General features: G+C 44.7%; 1 protein-coding gene across 1 annotated transcript in view; it reads left to right on the top strand.

The window, feature by feature from the left end:
* Positions 1–21,787, top strand: part of CCDC60 (coiled-coil domain containing 60) — a 166,568-nt gene that overhangs the window by 120,562 nt on the left and 24,219 nt on the right. Inside the window, exons 5-6 of the mRNA XM_082667962.1 lie at positions 5,730–5,837; positions 21,491–21,581. Coding sequence (XP_082524088.1) covers positions 5,730–5,837; positions 21,491–21,581 — 199 coding nt within the window. The remainder of the gene's footprint in view (positions 1–5,729; positions 5,838–21,490; positions 21,582–21,787) is intronic.

The raw sequence follows: 21,787 nt of genomic DNA, 5'->3' as shown, positions 1-21,787 counted from the left end.
ACCTTCTGCCGATACCAGAATCTGTGATGCTCAAATCTTTTATGAGTATAAAATGGGGCAGTGCTGTCGGCCCTCTGTATCCACAGATGCAGAGGGTCAACTGTACTTTACCTTGTTGTCGCAGCAGGAAAGCTACAATGAATGGATGTGCCCGTGCTCCAATAAAGTTTTATCTGCAGACAGAGGCACACACTCCTTCTCTAGATTGAAGGCTGCCCCTTCTTCTCCTTGGCTGTTCAAAGGCTCTGGCTGCATTTGATGATTGTATCGGTATCTATTGCTGTATTACAGACCACCTCGAGGTGGAGTGGCTTAAAACAGCAACCATTTACTCTTGTTCAAAGTCTGCAGGTCGGCTGGGTGGCTCTGCTCGTCCACATCAGTTCAGCTGGTCCTGGCTGGGCTTGCATATGTGTGTGGTAAGCTGGAGGCTGGCCCATCTAGGGTGGCCTCATGCCCAGGCCTGTTGGTTTGTTGGTTGGTTGGTTGTTGGCTAGGGCGACAGGAGTGACTGTCGCGGTCTTCACACAGCAGGCTAGCCGAGCTTGTTCCGTGGCTGTCAGGAAGGGTTCCGAGGACAAGAGCCTTTGCACTTCACGCCTCTTAAGGCTTAGGCTCAGAACGGACCAAGGACCTTTCCACCCCATTCTGCTGCCCAAAAAAGACATCAGGCCTGCCCAGATGCAAGCGACGGGGAAAAGAAAGACTCCACCGCCTGGTGAGAGGATGCAGAATCACCTTGGGAAGTGCATGGATGCAGCGGGGAGGGGAGAATCCGAGCAGTTTTGTCATCATTCTACCAAGAGGCATCCGGGCAGAGCCCGCCTGGTCAGTTCTCAAATCCTCAGTCCTCATGTCAGCTGAGGTGGATCTGAGCCTGGTCAGTCCCTTCAATCCCAGTGCGATTGATCCCCAAACCAGCTGAAGATTCTGAATTGACTGTACGGGGGTCAATTCAATCATGCCAAGGAAGACGGGACCTTTATCTTTTTAAAAGAAGAGGTGGGGCACAGTCTGCAGGAAGGAGGACAGCCCCTCCTTTCCTCTGAGAGATGACTGGCCTGTCCTTACAGCCCTTCCTGAGCGACTGTGCGACAAAACAGTGCCTGCAGCCACCGTCTGGGTTTGCCCTTGGCAGTCAGCATGGGGTGCTTTGTAGCATTTTCTGATTTCTCTTAGTAAAAGTTTTGAAAAAACATTGTTTTTTTCTCAGGGATGTTGACGGCCACTCGTATTCTGGTTGGTACAGCAGTTTCAACAGAGAGGGCTATTCAGATGCACTGACCGCTAGATGCTCCCCCAGGGTTCTGAGCACAGGGGTTTTAGAAGCAGGCTTTGTGCACCCTGGTCAGCGTTTTCATCTATTATGCCCCACATTTAAGAAAATAAATGCTTTCTCTTTTAATTTGACAAAATCCAAGGTATTGTGCTTTGACCTGACATACAATCATCATGAGAAAGGAGCGATTTCTATCAAGCATGTTTCTGGGGACCCTTTCTTTCTCCCTTTCTTTCTTTCTTTCTCCCTCCCTCCCTCCCTCCCTCCCTTCCTTCCTCCCTTCCTCTCTCTCTGTCTCTCTCTTTTAGTTTGCTTCACTGCATGTTAGCTTAGAGATCATCGGGTTTGAGGCACTGTATTTTTTCATTAAGACCTTATTTTTTTAGAGCAGATTTACGTTCAGATCAAAATTGAGGGGAAGGCGCAGAGATTTCCCATTTCTCTCCTGCCTCCCCCATTATCGACATCCCCCACCGGAGTGGGATGTTAGTTATAACTGATGAAGCTACACTGACACATCCTAGTCACCTGCAGTCCCTAGTTTACATTAGGGTCCTCTCTTGGTTTTGTATATTCTATAGGTTTGGATGAAAGTATAACGATATGTATCCACCCACTCACGTATTATACAGAGTATTTTCACTGCCCTAAAACTCCTCTGTGCTCTGCCTATTCATCCCTCTCCCCCTCCCGCCCCGGCAACCACTGATCCTTTTACTGTTTCCATAGTTTTGTCCTTTCAGAACATCGTATTGTTGGAATCATACAGTATGTAGCCTTTTAGATTGGCTTCTTTCACTTAGTAATATGCTTTTGAAGTTTCTCCTTGGCTTTTCATGGCTTAGTAGCCCGTTTCTTTTTCACGCTGAATAACCGTCCATTGTCTGGAATATACCATAGTTTATTTATCCATACATCTCTAAAGGTTGCTTCCAATTTTTGGCAATTATGAACAAAGCTGCTATAAACATCTGTGTGCAGGTGTTGTAAGGCACTTTCTATAAGCAGAGAAAAAAGGTCCAGACCCATTGGATGAAACCCTATTCTGCTGAAAAGGGCGTGAGGGCTCTACCCTATAATAAGAGACATCAACACTGTATTAAAGCACAGATTCGGGAACCGGACTGTCTGGGCTTAGATTCCAGCTCTGCTGTTTGCTGCCTTTTCTGACCTTGGATAAGTTATGTGACCTCAGTTTCTTCATCTGAAAAATGGGAATACTAATAGTACCTTCCTCACAGTGTTGTTATGAGAATGACTTTAATTAATGGATGTAGAATACTTAAAACAGTGTCTGGCACAGAGTAAGCGCTCTATGGGAAGTGTTTACTATTATTGTTATTTTGCTGTTGTTGCTACTATTCTTTGTTATCTCTGTGGTTGTGCATATGAGAATTGTGCCCAAATTATCAGCTCTGGAAAGTGTCAGATCCCAACCAATTTATTCCCTCCATCTCCCATTCAGTAACCAGAAATGTATTGAGCCTGCTCTGTGCATACCTGTGATGGACAAGACGGTAGCGCACAGGCTTGTGGGCTGCAGAGACAAGTAAACAGGTAGTTACAAGACAGCAGGGGCACAAGATGTAGGGACAGAGGGACACATTGTAGGGTGGGGGGTGCTTTAGAACCCCGTGGAGAGAGGATGCTCGAAAAATCAAGGAAGGCTTCCTGCTGGAGGCGACATCCGAGCTGAGACCCAATCACGGAGAGGCAGAGGAGGAGGAACGGGAATGTGTATCAGGAGCAGAGGACAGTGCCGAGCACCTCACCTCACTTTCACTAGAACGATTACTGCCATTATACAGATGAGAAAACTGGGGCTCAGGGAAATGAAGTAATTTGGCCAAGACCACATAGCTAATAAATGGCAAAGCTAGGATTTTAACCCAGTGCAAAGAGAGTATGTACAGTGAGCTTGCGCTGCAGAGCAGAATTTCACCAGGCTGCAGGTGGCGGCACAGGGGTGAGAGAGGAGACTCGAGGCTGGGGAGGTGGATGGGAGTCTCCCATGTGATGGGGTGTTGGTTTGCCAGGGCTGCCATAACAAAACCCCACAGACTGGGTGGCCTAAACAACAGAAATGTATTCTCTCACAGTTCTGGAGGCTGGAAGTTCAAGATCAAGGGGCCCACATGCTGGTTTCTACTGAGTCGTTTCTCCTTGGCTTTCGGAGGGCTGCGTTCTCGCTCTGTCCTCACACGCTTTTTTCTCTGTGAACGTGTACCCCAGTGTCTCTCCGTGGGTCACGGCTCCTCTTCTTCTAAAGACACCAGTCAGATTGGGTTAGGACCCACCCTCTTGGCCTTATTTTAACCTCATCACCTCTTTAAAGGTCCCCGGTACAGTCACATTCTAAGGTACTAGAGATTAGGACTTCAGCATATGAACTTCGGGACATAACTCAATCCACAGCAGATGGTTTAGGGAGTCTGAAGATCTTAAGCAAGGGAGGGAGAGGGCCACGTTTGTGCCCGTTCCTGTCACCTGCAGAAATGAGTCTGATGCTCACATGCCTCTCGGCCCCTGTGACGAAGCACATCCCACCTCACCAGTTAACTCCCTTACCCATCCCTCCCCACCCGCAATGGACACAACGGCACGCCCAGGCCTGCAGGGGCTCTGAGTTGTGAACAGAAGAGGGGGCGTCTCCTTGGGCTTTTCACAACTGCCTGGGGTCACAGTGAGGGTACAGGGAGGTGTCTGCACAGGGCTGGGCACATGGGACAGCCACTGCTACTGTTGGTACCCAGAGCTGCCGAAATGCACTTACCTGTAGGGACCAAGCTGGTGTAAAGGGGGAAGACACAGAACTGGGAAGGCTGTGGGCTTGCGGGTCCTGTAAATTAGAAGGGAGGGATACGTGGCTGCTTATTGTTAGAAAATAACTTGTGGATGGAAAAAAAAAGGAAGGAAGGCGCTCTAGATGAAAAAAGAGAGACAGAGCTGCTGACTCGAGTTTTCCTAAGACGGGTGGACACGGCTGCCCCAGAGCATGGGGGCGGAGGAGTGGGGTGCATGGGGGTAGCTCCCCTGCAAGCAGAGTGACATGGGTGCCTCTCAAGGGGCTCTCCGGGACACGCCTGGGCCTGCTCCACACTTGAGCCCCAGGGCTCGCACTCCACCTTCTGAGCTGGGGCCTTCCTGGAAGCTGGAGGCTGGATTCCTGCCTGCTCCTCTGAGCACAGGCCCAGGAGCCCTGGGGAGTATCGATCAATACAGTATCAGTTTCAGAGAAGAGCAATTACACAGGTTGGTAATGGAGGCATCTGACCCATTAGTGTAAGAGGAGAAATCATGCAGGGAGGGGCCGGCTAGTTAGGACTCCCCCTCACTTCCAGGAAGAACGCAGGCAGCAGGTTAACCCTCTCCTGACCTTGCTCTGGGGGTGGCCACTCATTTGGCCCCATCAGCACCTCAAACAGTAAGAGCTCAGGTCCACAAAAGCACCGTCTCTGGGATTAAACAGATGCGGGTTCAGATCCTCACTAATCCTAGCGTGACCTCAGGCAACTCTACCTCTCCCAGTCCCTTGTCTGCAAAGAGGACGGAATAAAGTCACCCTTCTTATAGGGTTGTCGAGAGTATTGAGTGGGATATTCAGGCCCCATCTCTGCCACCAACAAGCTGTGTGACCTGGAGCAAACCGATGGCCCCTCTCTGAGCCTCAGTTTCCTCTTCTCTAAAATTCAGATAATGATTCCTATCCGGCAGGGTTTGGGGAGAAATAAATAACATGTGTCAGGTGTCCTACCCAGTGCCTGGCTCATCGTAATACAGAATGCCCCCCAAATCAGAAAATACAGGTTAGACCTATTTTTAAATGGTGTTTTAGTTACATTTTCAAATCATGTGTTCAATGTGGTTTTCCTCAACATCCAGCTACATTTGGGGCAAAGGATTTATAAATTTAAAGCAGTGGGTCTAGTTGTTAATTGGGGTGGAGAGAAAGTACAATAAATACACTAGTTTCCTGTGTTTCCGGACGTTTTGGACCCTGCTAGTGTATTTATTGTATTTTTATCAGATGAAGAATCGGATGCCTGTAGGATGTTCATTTCCTTCAGTCCTCTCATTTGCCTGAATCCAGTCCTCTACCTGTGGGACACCCTCCCTTGTCCCTTCCCACTGTGCATGCAAATCCCCAGTAACTGGCATGGGGTCACCTTGTGTCAGATCATAGCTCTGCCGCCTACTGGCCCAGTGACATGCACAAGTTCCTCACCTCTTCTGAGCCTCAGTTCCCTCATCTGTAAAATGGGGCCAATAAATAGCTCAGGAGCCCATTGGGAAAGTTTAATGCTGGTGCGTGGGAAATGCTGCCACACTCCTGGAGCCTGGAGACAGCTCTCCAGCCGGGAGCCAGCACCACTCCTGTCTCTGTCGCCACTGTTGTGAAGAATGTTGTTCTAACAGGAGCCCCCTGGGCTTCCTCCCTCTGTCTTTGCAGCGAGCCCATCTTCCGCCAGCTCTGTGCCCTCCACTGGCTCCTGGAGGCCCTGACTATCGACCACACCCACCACACCATGAAGCCCGTGATCACCTGCTGGAATCCGAAGTAGGTCTCAGCCCTTCCACCTGCCGTGTAACTAGCAAGAGACTGGGCCGTGGGGGAGGACGCTCCCATGGGTTCCCTTCGTCCTACTGCTGTTTCTTGGTGGGTGGGTTGCTTTAGGAGTGCTACTATGTGGGGTCCAAACGGGGGGTGAGCTGGAGCCAGGTCATACGGGTCATGCGGTGGTGACGGCCCCCCCAGCATCCCTCCCAGCATCTTTCCCCAACTCTACATCGGAAGCTTGAAATGATTCAGCCACGTTGGGAGTATTTACACCACAGAAACTGGCCAGCTAGCCCAGCCCCGCCCTGGAAGCACAGCTAGATTTCTCTCCACTCCCTTCTTGGACCATGTCTCCCCAGCGCTATTCCTCATTTGTTCCTCTTCTTTTTCCTCCTCTCCCGCTCCCTTTTACTCCTCTCATTCTCCATGTTTTTGTGTTTTCCCTTTCAAAGTTTTGTTGTGTGTCTTTTTTTTTTATTAACATCTTTATTGGAGTATAATTGCTTTACAGTGTTGTGTTAGTTTCTGCTGTATAACAAAGTGAATCAGCTATATGCATACATATATACCCATATCCCCTCCCTCTTGCATCTCCCTCCCACCCTCCCCTATCCCAGCCCTCTAGGTGGTCACAAAGCACCGAGCTGATCTCCCTGTGCTATGCGGCTGCTTCCCACTAGCTATCTATTTTACATTTGGTAGTGTATATATGTCCACGCCACTCTCTCACCTGTGTCCTCAAGTCCATTCTCTACGTCTGCGTCTTTATTCCTGTCCTGCCCCTTCACCATCTTTTTTTTTTTTTTTTTTTTTTTAGATTCCATATATGTGTGTTAGCATATGGTATTTGTTTTTCTATTTCTGATTTACTTCACTCTGTATGACACTCTTAGGTCCATCCACCTCACTACAAATAACTCAATTTCGTTTCTTTTTATGGCTGAGTAATATTCCATTGTATATATATGTGCCACATCTTCTTTATCCATCTGTCGATGGACACTTAGGTTGCTTCCATGTCCTGGCTATTGTAAATAGTGCTGCAATGAACATTTTGGTACATGACTCTTTTTGAATTATGGTTTTCTCAGGGTAGATGCCCAGTAGTGGGATTGCTGGGTAGTATGGTACTTCTATTTTTAGTTTTTGAAGGAAACTCTATACTGTCCTCCATAGTGGCTGCAATGAACATTTTGGTGTTCATGACTCTTTTTGAATTATGGTTTTCTCAGGGTAGATGCCCAGTAGTGGGATTGCTGGGTGGTATGGTACTTCTATTTTTAGTTTTTGAAGGAAACTCTATACTGTCCTCCATAGTGGCTGTATCAATTTACATTCCCACCAACAGTGCAAGAGGATTTCCTTTTCTCCACACCCTCTCCAGCATTTATTGTTTCTAGATTTTTTGATGACGGCCATTCTGACTGGTGTGAGGTGATACCTCATTGTAGTTTTGACTTGCATTTCTCTAATGATCTTGCTGTGATTTATGTCAAAGAGTGTTCTGCCTATGTTTTCCTCTAAGAGTTTTATAGTATCTGGCCTTACATTTAGGTCTTTAAACCATTTTGAGTTTATTTTTGTGTATGGTGTTAGGGAATGTTCTAATTTCATTCTTTTACATGTAGCTGTCCAGTTTTCCCAGCACCACTTATTGAAGAGGCTGTCTTTTCTCCATTGTATATTCTTGACTCGTTTATCAAAGATAAGGTGGCCATATGTGTGTGGGTTTATCTCTGGGCTTTCTATCATGTTCCATCGATCTATATTTCCATTTTTGTGCCAGTACCATACTGTCTTGATGACTGTAGCTTTGTAGTATAGTCTGAAGTCCGGGAGCCTGATTCCTCCAGCTCCGTTTTTCCTTCTCAAGATTGCTTTGGCTATTCAGGGTCTTTTGTGTCTCCATACAAATTGTGAAATTTTTTCTTCTAGTTCTGTGAAAAATGGCATTGGTAGTTTGATAGGGATTGCATTGAATCTGTAGATTGCTTTGGGTAGTAGAGTCATTTTCACAACGTTGATTCTTCCAATCCAAGAACATGGTATATCTCTCCATCTGTTTGTATCATCTTTAATTTCTTTCATCAGTGTGTTACAGTTTTCTGTATACAGGTCTTTTGTCTCCTTAGGTAGGTTTATTCCTAGGTATTTTATTCTTTTTGTTGCAGTGGTAAATGAGAATGTTTCCTTAATTTCTCTTTCAGATTTTTCATCATTAGTGTACAGGAATGCCAGAGATTTCTGTGCATTAATTTTGTATCCTGCTACTCTACCAAATTCATTGATTAGCTCTAGTAGTGTCCTGTTAGCATCTTTAAGAGTCTCTCTGTATAGTATCCTGTCATCTGCAAACAGTGACAGTTTTACTTCTTTTCTTCCGATTTGGATTCTTTTTATTTCTTTTTTCTTCTCTGATTGCTGTGGCTAAAACTCCCAAAATTATGTTGAATAATAGTGGTTAGAGTGGGCAACCTTGTCTTGTTCCTGATCTTAGAGGAAATGCTTTCAGTTTTTCACCATTGAGAACGATGTTGGCTGTGGGTTTGTCATATATGGCCTTTATTATGTTGAGGTAGTTTCCCTCTATGCCTAGTTTCTGGAGAGTTTTTATCATAAATGGGTGTGGAATTTTGTCAAAAGGTTTTTCTGCATCTATTGAGATGATCATATGGTTTTTCTCCTTCAATTTGTTAATATGGTGTATCACATTGATTGATTTGCGTATATTGAAGACTCCTTGCATTCCTGGGATAAACCCCACTTGATCATGGTGTATGATCCTTTTCATGTGCTGTTGGATTCTGTTTGCTAGTATTTTGTTGAGGATTTTTGCATCTATGTTCATCAGAGATATTGGTCTGTAATTTTCTTTCTTTGTGACATCTTTGTCTGGTTTTGGTATCAGGGTGATGGTGGCCTCATAGAGTGAGTTTGGGAGTGTACCTCCCTCTGCTATATTTTGGAAGAGTTTGAGAAGGACAGGTGTTAGGTCTTCTCTAAATGTTTGATAGAATTCGCCTGTGAAGCCATCTGGTCTTGGGCTTTTGTTTGTTGGAAGATTTTTAATCACAATTTCAATTTCAGTGCTTGTGATTGGTCTGTTTATATTTTCTATTTCTTCCTGGCTCAGTCTCAGAATGTTGTACTTTTCTAAGGATTTGTCCATTTCTTCCAAGTTGTCCATTTTATTGGCATATAGTTGCTTGTAGTAATCTCTCATGATCCTTTGTATTTCTGCAGTGTCAGTTGTTACTTCTCCTTTTTTCATTTCTAATTCTATTGATTTGAGTCTTCTCTCTTTTTTTCTTGGTGAGTCTGGCTAATAGTTTATCAATTTTGTTTATCTTCTCAAAGAACCAGCTCTTGGTTTTATTGATCTTTGCTATTGTTTCCTTCATTTCTTTTTCATTTATTTCTGATCTGATCTTTATGATTTCTTTCCTTCCGCTAACTTTGGGTTTTTTTGGTTCTTCTTTCTCTAATTGTTTTAGGTGTAAGGTTAGGTTTTTATTTGAGATATTTCTTGTTTCTTGAGGTAGGATTGTATTGCTATAAACTTCCCTCTTAGAACTGCTTTTGCTGCATCCCATAGGTTTTGGGTTGTCATGTTTTCATTGTCATTTGTTTCTAGGTATTTTTTGATTTCCTCTTTGATTTCTTCAGTGATTTCTGTGTTACTTAGTAGCATATTGTTTAGCCTCCATCTGTTTGTATTTTTTACAGTTTTTTTTCCTATAATTGATATCTAGTCTCACAGTGTTGCGGTCAGAAAAGATACTTGATGCAATTTCAATTTTCTTAAATTTACCAAGGCTTAATTTGTAACCCAAGTTATAGTGTATCCTGGAGAATGTTCCATGAGCACTTGAAAAGAAAGTATATTCTGTTGTTTTTGGATGGACTGTCCTGTAAATATCAATTAAGTCCATCTTGCTTAATGTGTAATTCAAAGCTTGTGTTTCCTTATTTATTTTCATTTTGGATGATCTGTTCATTGGTGAAAGTGGGGTGTTAAAGTCCCCTACTATGATTGTGTTACTGTCGATTTCCCCTTTTCTGGCTGTTAGCATTTGCCTTATGTATTGATGTGCTCCTCTGTTGGGTGCATAAATATTTACAATTGTTATATCTTCTTCTTGGTTCGATCCCTTGATCGTTATGTAGTGTCCTTCTTTGTCTCTTGTAACAGTCTTTATTTTAAAGTCTATTTTGTCTGATATGAGAATTGCTACTCCAGCTTTCTTTTGATTTCCATTTGCATGGAATATATTTTTCCATCCCCTCACTTTCAGTCTGTATGTGTCCCTAGGTCTGAAGTGGGTCTCTTGTAGACAGCATATGTACAGGTTTTGTTTTTGTATTCATTCAGCCAGTCTATGTCTTTTGGTGGGAGCATTTAATCCATTTACATTTAAGGTAATTATCAATATGTATGTTACTATTACCATTTTCATAATTGTTTTAGGTTTGTTTTTGTAGATCTTTTCCTTCTCTTGTGTTTCCTTGTGTTTTGGTGGTGCTGAATTCTCTTAACTTTTGCTTATCTATAAAAGTTTTAATTTCTCCATCAAATCTGAATGAGATCCTTGCTGGGTAGAGTAATCTTCATTGTAGGTTTTTCCCTTTCATCACTTTAAATATGTCCTGTCACTCCCTTCTGACTTGCAGAGTTTCTGCTGAAAGATCAGCTGTTAATTTTATGGGGATTCCCTTGTATGTTATTTGTTGCTTTTCCCTTGCTGCTTTTAATATTTTTTCTTTGTATTTAGGTTTTGATAGTTTGATTAATATATGTCTCGGCGTGTTTCTCTTTGGGTTTATCCTGTATGGTAGTCTCTGTGCTTCCTGGACTTGGTTGACTATTTCCTTTCCCATATTAGGGAAGTTTTTGACTATAATCTCTTCAAATATTTTCTCAGACCCTTTCTTTTTCTTCTGGGACTCCTATAATTCGATTGTTGGTGCATTTAATGTTGCCCCAGAGGTCTCTGAGACTGTCCTCAATTCCTTTCATTCTTTTTTCTTTATTCTGCTCCCTGGCAGTTATTTCCACCATTTTATCTTCCAGCTCATTTATCCGTTCTTCTGCCTCAGTTATTCTGTTATTGATTCCTTCTAGAGTTTTTTTTTTTTGTGATACGTGGGCCCCTCACTGCTGTCGCCTCTCCTGTTGTGGAGCACAGGCTCTGGATGCACAGGCCCAGTGGCCATGGCTCACAGGCCCAGCCACTCTGTGGCATGTGGGATCTTCCTGGACCGGGGCACGAAGCCGTGTCCCCTGCATCAGCAGGCGGACTTTCAACCACTGCGCCACCAGGGAACCCCTAGAGTATTTTTAATATCAGTAATTGTGTTGTTCATCACTGTTTGTTTGCTCTTTAGTTCTTCTAGATCCTTGTTAAATGTTTCTTGTATTCTCTCCATTCTGTTTCTGAGATTTTGGATCATCTTTACTATTATTACTTTGAATTTTGTTCAGGTAGGTTGTCTATTTCATCTTCATTTATTTGGTCTTGTAGGTTTTTACCTTGCTCCTTTGTCTGTAACATATTTTTTTGGCGTTTCATTTTTTTTTTTTTTTTGATGGGTGGTGCTGTATTCCTGTCTTACTGGTTGTTTGGCCTGAGACGTCCAGCACTGGACTTTGCAGGCAGTTGGATAGAGCTGGATCTTGGTGCTGAGAGGAGGACCTGTGGGAGGCCTCACTACGATTGATATTCCCTGGGGTCTGAGGTTGTATGTTAGTCCAGTGGTTTGGACTCAGAGCTCCCACCACAGGAGCTCAGGGCCGACCTCCAACCTGATCCTGCAAGTTTCATGGTGCAGTTAAAAAAAAAAAGGAAGGAAGAAAGAAAAAAGATTAAAAGGAGCAGTACAATATCAAAGAATAAAAAACAAAATAAAATTAGAAAGATAAAAATATATTAGGAAAAATAAAACTATAATTGAAACAACTGCAACAAGGTAAAATAAAACCACAACAGAGAAAAGAAACAAAAAGGTGTGTGTGGGGGGGGACAAGCCAAAAGGAGAGAACACTAACAAAATATAAAGAATAAAATAAAATTAGAAAAATAAAAGCTTTATTAGGAAAAATAAAAATATAAAAGAATCAGGGCTTCCCTTGTGGCACAGTGGTTGAGAGTCCGCCCTCCGATGCAGGGGACACGGGAAATTGGGGGGCCCTGGGTGGGGGTGTGGGGTGGGGCTTGGGCTCTGTGTGGCAGGAGGGAGGCTCCCAGGGCAAAGGATTAAGACCCAGCCTGCTGGGCTCCCCGGTGCCTAAGTGGACAGGGAAAGCGCTGGCCCCGTTCCCCTCCGTTCCTTCACGCCCCTCACCCACCATCTCCCCCAGGGTCTTTCCCGTCGCTAGACCCCTAATCGTGGGTGGGTCCCCCTGGGTGTAGGAACTCCTCCCCTCCCCCAGCCACCCCTCAGGGGTGCTGGTCCCAGAGGTCTGGCCTTTACTTTTGCTCCCCCTTCCCTCCCTCCCACTCCCTCAGGACCCGCGTGGCTGGAGGCCGCCTCCTTGGGCAGAGGATCAGGCCCAGGATCTCAGCAGGGTTCCTGGGGGCCCAAGTGGGCAGGGGGAACCTGGCCACACTCCCTTTTGATCCTCTGCCCTCCCAGTGTTCCCCCAATTTCCCCCTTGGGGCGAGGGATCCCTTCCCCTCCCCCAGCCATGCTACTAACCTCAAATGTAACCAGAAATGTAAGTCATGCATCTATTGATAGATCAGTAACTCCAACTGATTCCATGTTTTTGGTTGGGATGAATTTAAAACTGCAGTTCCCCTTGATGCAGTGGTTTATAACCTTTATTTTTTTTAAGCAGCAGAAATCCTTTTTTAATAATAGAAACCCCAATAATGTTTAAAAAAATTTTCAAAATGGACCTTCTACATGAATCAGGAGGTTGGGAGAGCAACTCACTTCCACCCCAACCAAAGCACCCTTGTTACTTCCAAGATACTTTGTGGCATACAGAATTTGTTTGAAAACCACAGCTTTAAAACATTTCCCACACATTATTTTTGTGTAAAACAAAACTGCTCAAGTAATAAATGAATACAATCTATTTCTATTAAAAATTTCCAAAAAATTCAGAAGCATATAAAGTGTGAAAGCCTTTATCTCCTCCTGCCCCAAATCCATTCCCCTCCCTAGAGGAAATCCTTTTAAAGTCTAAGGTATGTCCTTCCTCCTTCCGCCTCCTTTCTGATGCTGCGCACACACACACACACACACACACACACACACACTTTTTTTTTTTAACAGAAATGGGATCATGCTCTGCATATTGTTCTGCATGTGATTTTCCCCCTTTTACAGTGTCTTATGGACATCTTTCCATCATGGTTGTAGGGGAGCAGAATTTGCCACCCCAAAATGTCTCTTTGGCATGTGGATTACTTTGAGCTAAAAACAATAAAGGCCCAAAAGACTCAGGAAGAAACTTTGACCTTCCCCCTAACTGCCTAACAGGATTTAAACAGAGGGCCTCTTCTTGGAATAGAGCTATCACCAGAGATGCCTGCAAAGAACACGGGCTGGGTGTAGTGAGTGAGTCCACCCTGTGTCCCATTGAATCTGCCTGGCCCAGCAAACATTTGTTTACCAACATGGTACAGGCAAAGCTTCCACATTCTTTTAACATTTTTACCATATTCTTTTCATATTTGAGTATTCTTTGGTCTGGACAGACCATATTTTAGATAGCCATTTCTCTACTAATGGACACTAGGGTTGTTCCCCAGTTTTTGCCATTTCAAATAGTACTGCATGGAATATCCTTGCACATATATTTTGTGCCAGGTTGAAAATATTTCTGTTGGCTAGGTTCTGAGAAATAGAATTTATGGGTCCGTGCAACATCTAATTTTTTTCACGGTTGATACCTAGATTCTAAGAGAAAGGCCCCTGAACCAGTGGACCTCTAAAAGCACTGTATCTCCCTGAGTGAGCTACCAGCGGCGACATCTTGCCTCTGACATTTGGGCACCACTCTCCCAAACTGAGGAAAGAACATAATACAGAATTTGGATTGAGAAGACAAAAAGGACCATCTTTATTTCCTTTGATTGGTTTTAGAAATATGCCCATAAGGGGACCCAAAATTGTTATCCAAAAAAAGAAAAAAGACAGTGGTTACATTGAGTCAAGTGGAGGTTTTCCTGTGACTCGTCAGGACAGTATCCTATCAGAGAACCGAGGATGTCCAGCTCTGTAAGAGCAGAACCTCAACCAACCAGAACCTCAGCCAGACCTGACGGAAAAATGCAGCCCAGGAATGATTCCCCCAGGAAGTCAGAGTATTTGTTGGGGGTTGTTTTTTTCAGTGAACCCTTTGCTCCTGATGGTGATTTCACTTGGGGGTCAGTGGTATGCTGGTCAGTGTTTAATCACCAGTTCTCCAGAGAGGAAAAAACCATGATTTGCAGCCATGCCGATTTCCATGGTATAAATACTCCCACCCTGGTTGATTTCAAGCTTACCACCATGATGTTACTAACTTGGAGTTGGGAAGAGATGCACAAATGTAGTTCTTGTGATGCAGTATGAGCTGACTCTAGCATACCATTGTTTGGGATTGATTTAAAAAAAAAATTAGGGCTTCCCTGGTGGCGCAGTGGTTGAGAGTCCGCCTGCCGATGCAGGGGACACGGGTTCGTGTCCCGGTCCGGGAAGATCCCACATGCCGCGGAGCGGCTGGGCCCGTGAGCCATGGCCGCTGAGCCTGCGCGTCTGGAACCTGTGCTCTGCAACGGGAGAGGCCACAACAATGAGAGGCCTGCGTACCGCAAAAAAAAAAAAAAAAAAAAAAAAAAAATTAGGAATGATGGGGGCAGGGCGAGTGTTGTTCCCTAGCAAGTGCCAGAAAGATTTTTTTCTTTTTTAGTTAGTAAGAAAAGGGTGTCTTCTCTTTAATGCTTAATCCCTATTTATGATGTTTCACACTTATGCCATAATGTGAATTTCCCCAAATCTTCAAACACATTTTTTAAGGTCCAGAGGGAGTAGAGTGATTAAGGTCAAGGACTTTGACCTCAGAAGGACATGGATGAGTCCAGGCCCTGCCACTTAATGGCTGTGTAACCTTGGGCAAAGTCACTTAATATCTCTGGGTCTTGGTTTCTTCATGTGTCAAATGTGTTCCTGTTTCAGAAGAGTTCTTGTAAGGATTAAGCAAGACAGAGCACATAGAACATTTAGCCTGATGTCTGAGAAGACGATAGCTATTCAAGATCAAAATCCTGATTTTAAAGAGCAGTTAGGGCTATGACTGTCAATACCATTGAGACTTAGGGCTAGGGAAGAAATAAACCTCTGAGCAGAATTTTACCAACAGCTGAGATCCATGTTCACTGAGCGAATGGACAGATACAACGAGATGGGGGCGGGCGGGGGGAAGGCTACGTGAGTTCAACCAAAATCTGGTTGCAAAGATGGGCAATCCAGGGAATGACCCCAAGAGGAAAATACCACATCTTCAGTTCCCCTGACTGTGTTTCTCAGAGTTTCCACCATCAAGCAAGCATCTTCTGTTATTAAAGTGCTCGAAACATAAACCTTGAGTCCTGATACCCACCATGCATTTTCCAGAAGGAAACATCCATTCTCCAGGACCTGTAGATCCCAGAGGTTTCGTTTCTGTCGGACATTATGATGGCTGTAGGTCCAATCCTGCCCCCTTATGGATTTTATAGTAAGAAAGTGGGGTGGTTCAACACCTCAAAGTGGGCTTTCTACAGGCAGCAAAACTTTACTAACTGGCATGTAGCGTGCTACAAACAGATGATCTTTGTTCACTGCAGGAAGATCCCATATTTGGATGGATTGGCGAATGGTTTGGTAAATGGACAGATGAGAGACTTTAGCATTGCATTCTTAGTTGCACCGGAGTCTCTGCTTTATTTAGAAAAAAAATAAAAGGAAAAAAGGCCTTCCCAATTTCATCATGTGGCAATTGAAACACATTATCATTTCCCAGCATCCTCATTAATTCTGCTCCTAGCAGGAGAGTTTATTTCAATTGACAAGATGATCAGGTCCACGCAGAGCAGAAACTGAGCCTTCAATAATGAATGTACTAATTACCCTTCTCTGAGAGATGTAGGCTTCTGTTTAGGCAAAGTAAGACTTGTTTCATATATCAGGGCCCACAGATTTTTATTCAAACCTTTGGGACCACCTGGGTTTCAGAATTCTGATGATTTTTTTCTTTTTCGACATTTTAGAAAAGAAATATGGGACATATACCGTATAGAATATCTTACTCCCAGAGGGAACTGGGGCAGCACCCTATCATCAAACATATTTCTGCAGGGAAAAAACTGAATGAATATTTATACTAAGTGGATACTCAAAGGTAAATAAAGGTCATCAATAGCCTCCCATCAGTTCAGGTCATGTTTTGCTGCCAAATAGGTTATTAATTTTGTTTTTTGGTTGTCAAGACCCTTTGGATTTTGGAGTTGGTTCAGGGGTTGTGAACTTCTACTGGTTTTATTCTTATTAGAGACTCACTTTCCAAGGACTGACTAGAAACGAATGGATCTTTACAGAGAAACAGACAAGACCCGGTGTAAGCGAGCACTTCAAGCCTTAGTGCCACCTCTTCCCAGTGCCACTCACCCCCACCCAATGGGGCAGGACAGGACAGACCCCAGGCCTAAGAGGGAAGTGAAGAGTTACTGATGTACCTTCCAGGCAGCCTTGAGCCTCCATAGGCAGGTAATCATGTGCTCTCCGCTGGGGCAGTCAGGTATGTCTTACTGCCTCGGGCTGTCCCAGAGAGACACCATTGGACCCACTCTTTTTTTTTTTTTTTTGGCTTGCAGGATCTCAGTTCCCCGACCAGGGATTGAACCTGGGCTACGGCAGTGACCACTAGGCCACCAGGGAACTCCTGGACCCACTCTTAAGTGGAGAGTCCAAGTGGAAAATCCTGATTTTCATTAAGAGAGTCCATACGCTCAAAGGCTGGGCTTCTCAGGCACAAAGAACCCACACCTGCTTTAGAAAAATGTAGATGCCTTTCTATATATAAAGCCTTTCAAATATGACACAGTCACCTAAATCCAGCTACTGTGTTATAAGGAAAATAGCTGGCATTTGAGTGCTTTCTTTGTCAAGCACTGCTCTGGATATATGACCTTAATTGAGCCTCATTCTGACTTACAAATGAGGAAACTGAGTCAAAGAGAATTTAAGTAACTTGCTCCAAGTTACGCAGCTAGTAGAAGTCAGGACTTGAACCCAGGTAGCCCAGATGCAAAGCATGTGCACTTAACCACTAAATGATTGTTTCCTCTGTTTCTAGCCAAGGCCCCCAAATCTTCAATTAATTTAGGGAACACTCTGGTGTCAAGAAAAAAAAAAAAGAATAACTCATTTATTTGCCAGGATACAAAAGGGACCCCAACTTACCAAGATCATATGATATCTAAATATATAATTTCCTTTAAAAAAAGGCTGTTCTACATTTATTGTTTTGCAACTAAATTTTTGTTATTTAATAAATAAGTTAAACATCTCTCCATGTCAAAACCTCTTTTAATGACTGTGGAGTTTATCAACATACTTAACCAATTCCCCCCAAATCTTTTAAGTGTTTGCCAGATTGTCACTCTTGTGAAAAAAAGGCGGCATCATTCTGAACAACACATTAGCAGCAATGCTTCCCCCCACCCCGACCCCAGAAAGTCTCGTTTTCCTTCAACCCACTTTTTTCAGGCACTACTGGGGATTCACCCATGAAAACAAAACAACATTCCTGCTCTCTGGAGCTTCTATTCCAAGGGATGTGGAGGTGAGCAACAGATAATAAACATGTAATAATCAAGATTCCTTGAGATAGCATTAAGCGTCATGAAGAAATTGACAGGGTGATGTGATAGTGACAGGGTGGGGGGGGTGACTTTTAAGTTGGATCGTCAGGGAAAGCCTCACAGAGAAGGTGACGTTTGAGTGAAGTCTCTGATTTTACCTGCACTGACCTAATTGCATTATTCCTCCATGCCTGTTCTCAAGTGGACATCTCTACAGGAGTGGGAAAACGTGGCAGGATCATCAGAGCACCTATCACTCAGGAGTTGGGATGGGCACCCTGGCCTGGGAGATCCTGGGAGCTTTGAACTCTGTTCCCTCCCTGCTGCAAAATCAGCAGTTACGTCCGTTCTCTCATCTTGTTGTGGACACGTGAACACATCCTAAACCAGCCAGCAGACTTTCCACCCTGAGGAGCGAATGCGGATTCAGAAAGAGTGAAGTATTTGAGAAAATTACTCTGATTGCCGCTGTGGATAGATGTCTTCAAGTGGCTGCTAGGAACAAAATGTGCTTGGCGGTACAGTTAAAAGAGATGCAGCGGTGCTCAACGACTTCTTCCCTTGATTTCTGGCAGATAGGATCCCCCAGAAAGCTTCAGCAGAGAGAAAATGTGGTCTCAAAATCACAGCCACTTCTCCCCCACGGATGTGCCCTAGTGCCTCCTTGCCCACCATCAGCCCCTCCTCCAAGCCACATTAAGGTTTCTATTGAAAAAAGCATGTGTTGTTCATAGTTCAGCTGTATTCAGTTGTGTATACAAGGCACCCTGGAAAGCTCCTAACGAGCCCCATTTCATTGCATCTTCACTCTAATCATCCTCTGACTTAGTTGATATTCCCCCATTTGACAGATGAGGACACTGAGGCTCAGAGAGGGTAAATATTACACAAAATCTCACATCTAGGAAGCAGCAGGGCAGGCGGAGGACTCAAACAGCTGGTCCACCCGATTCTTAAACCCATTGTTAACCACCCAGGTACACCCCTTTTCCTGGTTCTGATGCTCAAGAGAGACTGGCCTGAGGTCACACAGACAGTAAATCAGAGGCATCAATTAGGTAAGGTCAATTAAGCTGCCGTGATGAGCAACCCCCAAATCTCAGCAGCTTAGCGCAGCGCAAGTTCATTTCTCGCTCACCCTTTACGTGTCCACCGCACGGGACTCTGCTCACCATAGTGGCCCAAGGACCCAGCAGGAAAGGGAATCTGACCTGAGCACTGGCCCTTAAAGCATCGCCCTACAGGCCACGTGTCACTTTCGCTCAAGTATTTTTGAACAAGTCACGGAGCGACCCCCAACTTTAAGAAGCCGAGAAGACCTGGGACTCTGGTGGGTGAAGGGCCCTGACTGTCCCTCCAGGCCGTGGGCAGGGACTTCAGCTTGCCTGTGTAGTAGTGTGCAGTCAGCGCACTGTGGATGACGACGCTTGGGTTATTGCCTTTTCTCCCCCTATCGATCCTCCTTTTTGGTTTATTTGCTACTGAAAGTGAAACCTCAGAGAGATGGATTCTGTCCAACCAGGCCCTTTCTTTATCAGTGGCTTTGCAAGAACGATGCTCAGGGCTTTTTAAGATCCCTGGGACCTTGCTGCATTTTTAGCTCATTTAACCTGCTGCCTGAAGTCACAATAGATTTTGGGTCGTCTTGGAAGTCTGTGTGAACGAGAAACCTCCATCTTCCCGATCGGGTCTGAATATTTAAGATTTTGAAAGCTTGGCCGTACCAGATTTAATTTTAAAAGGAGAAGAGGGTTTGCTTTTGAACATCAAGAAGAAGGCTGGAGGCACAGCAGGAGCTGCGTTAGCAAAGGGGAAAAGCGAGAAAAGCCCTGTGGTCTTGAAAGAAACGCTCCAAAGCGGAAACACTAAAGCTTCCAGTTGGTGAGCCTTAAATTAGACTTCAAAAGTGCCGCTAGTTTAAATATTGTTTATAGGACTGAAGTATTGCTGCTCCTTCCTCCAGCTGGATTTTAAATATTCCCTAATTTGATTACTCTGGGGAGAGGCAGGCAGAACCAACGTTACATGAGCTTCACTGTTAATTATTCAGAGGGCTTTTTATTGTGTAATCAAACATAAAGTCTTACAAAAAGCTTGGAGGCGCATTCTCACCCCACCCTCCCCAGCCTGACTTTCACCTTGTCGTCTGTGTGCATTTCTCAGTTTGTGGCTGTGAGCTGGTAGGTGCCCAGCAAGGGCTCTGCCAGTAAAGAGCGCACACATCCCCCTCCCCGTCTGGGCTGGTAGAAACCTTTGATTCTGCGGCTCAGACCCCCATGCCATAAGAATCGAGCTTTATTTATCTTGATCACCTTTGCCTCCTGTCTGAGCATCTCCCCCCACCACCAGCACTTGGCAGCCCCTGCTAAGTCTAGACTCCTGTTGGTGCCTCCCCACATCAAACTGGTCTGGCCATCTCATTCCCTCAGGTCCCTCCTCTACGCTGGATGACAGCCAGCCAAATGATCTAAAGGCTCCCAGCCATCTAAAACCCTTTCTGCAGAGAAAAAGGAGATAAAGAAAGAAAGGGATGGATGGATGGGTGGATGGATGGAGAGATCAACAGATCAGTCAGTCAATACATAGATAGGTAGAGGTCGCTGAGAGAGCTTGCTTATCCACAGGGATCCGCCACCCCATAGCCACAGGTCCAAAATCCAAAAGGCTCTGAAAACTCAGTTTTGCTGTAACTCAATCTGACAGCAAAATCTGACACGAACCAAACTGATTTGGTGGCAGAACTTGACTTGAAGCTATTTATGGTCTTTATCCCACCTAGTGTAAATATTCATATATATCACTGCAGAAATACTAATGTGTTTGATTATAAGATGCTGCCGAGACCCCACTGGAAGGATTATGTTAACATATGGTCTACGTGCAGCATATTTCCATTCCAAAATGCCAAGATTCTGAATTTGGCAACACATCCGCTCCCACAGGTTTCTGATCAAGGGTTATAGGTATGTCACCATCCAAACTTGCTGGGGCTTCGGTCTCATACCCAGAGAGTTCCAACCCATGAGGGAGGATCCAGGTTTCACGCAACCTGCAGTTTATTTAATTGGGGAGAGGGGCGCTTTAAGAAAAAGAATACAAAGTTAAAATACAAAATTAGGTACAGGGCCCTGGCGGCGGGACCCATGCAAGTGAGGGTCATTAGATTCATTGTGAATATGCACCTGGATGAGTGACTTAAGACCCTGAGTTTGTTTCCTCATCTGTAAAATGGGATGATAAATGACTGCATCACAAGGTTTTGTTGAGATGATTCAGCGAGAATGCACAGAAGCGTCTTGCATGTAGAATTGTGTAGAATTTTCACTCAGTAAACTCCAAACCAGTGATTTTCATTGTGCAACGCACCCTGTAAGCTCCCCCCGCCCAAGCAGAGTTAGTAATTCTCTCTGTGCGTTTACTCAGAAGTGACCCTGATGGTGGGACCCTTAGGCACCAGAGCAGCCAGAGATTTGGAAATGACCATGTTTTTTAATTCACCCCCAAGAGGAACCGCAGACCTGCCCTGGAGTCTAGGAGAGGACCCAAGTCCAAAACGCAAACAGATGCGGAATGTGTACAAATACACTCCACCTCCCTCAGTCCCTACCCAGTAAGCGGTGGTCTCTCCTAACCTCGATTCCCACTCGCGAGACCCGGCTGTGAAGAACTGTCCCTTCCACTGCTTCCCGAGTATAGGAGGGGGAAAATCAGAGCAGAGAACAGCCACCGTCCATCGTCTCTTTCTTGCATTTCTTAAAAGTACTTGTAATAAACTGAGGCTCTAGAAACGGAAAACTCATTAAGCTGTTTCTCACTCAGGGACCCAGGTGGAAGCAAGAGCACAATAAAAAAAATCAATAAGGACAAGTCCATGGGACAGAGGTGGGAGCGCTTCATCACAGCCCCAAAGGTAACTGTCAGCACGTGACTCTGCCGCCTGGCTACCAGCCCCAACTTGGGTGGGAGGCATTTTCGCCAGTCTTCTCTCTGATGGGATTTTTTTTTCTACTTGGTTCTCTGAGTGAAGGGAAGTCAGAACCTCGTGCTGTTGGATGGTTTTTATAAATTTTAATTAAAATGCTTATCTGGGGATTTTAGAAGAAGTGTCGTTTGGCT

Source organism: Grampus griseus (genome assembly GCF_964374135.1).
Source record: "Grampus griseus genome assembly, chromosome: 12".
Classification (NCBI taxonomy): domain Eukaryota; kingdom Metazoa; phylum Chordata; class Mammalia; order Artiodactyla; family Delphinidae; genus Grampus; species Grampus griseus.
Note: the sequence above shows the minus strand (reverse complement) of the source record. Positions and strands in the feature narration are given on the sequence as shown.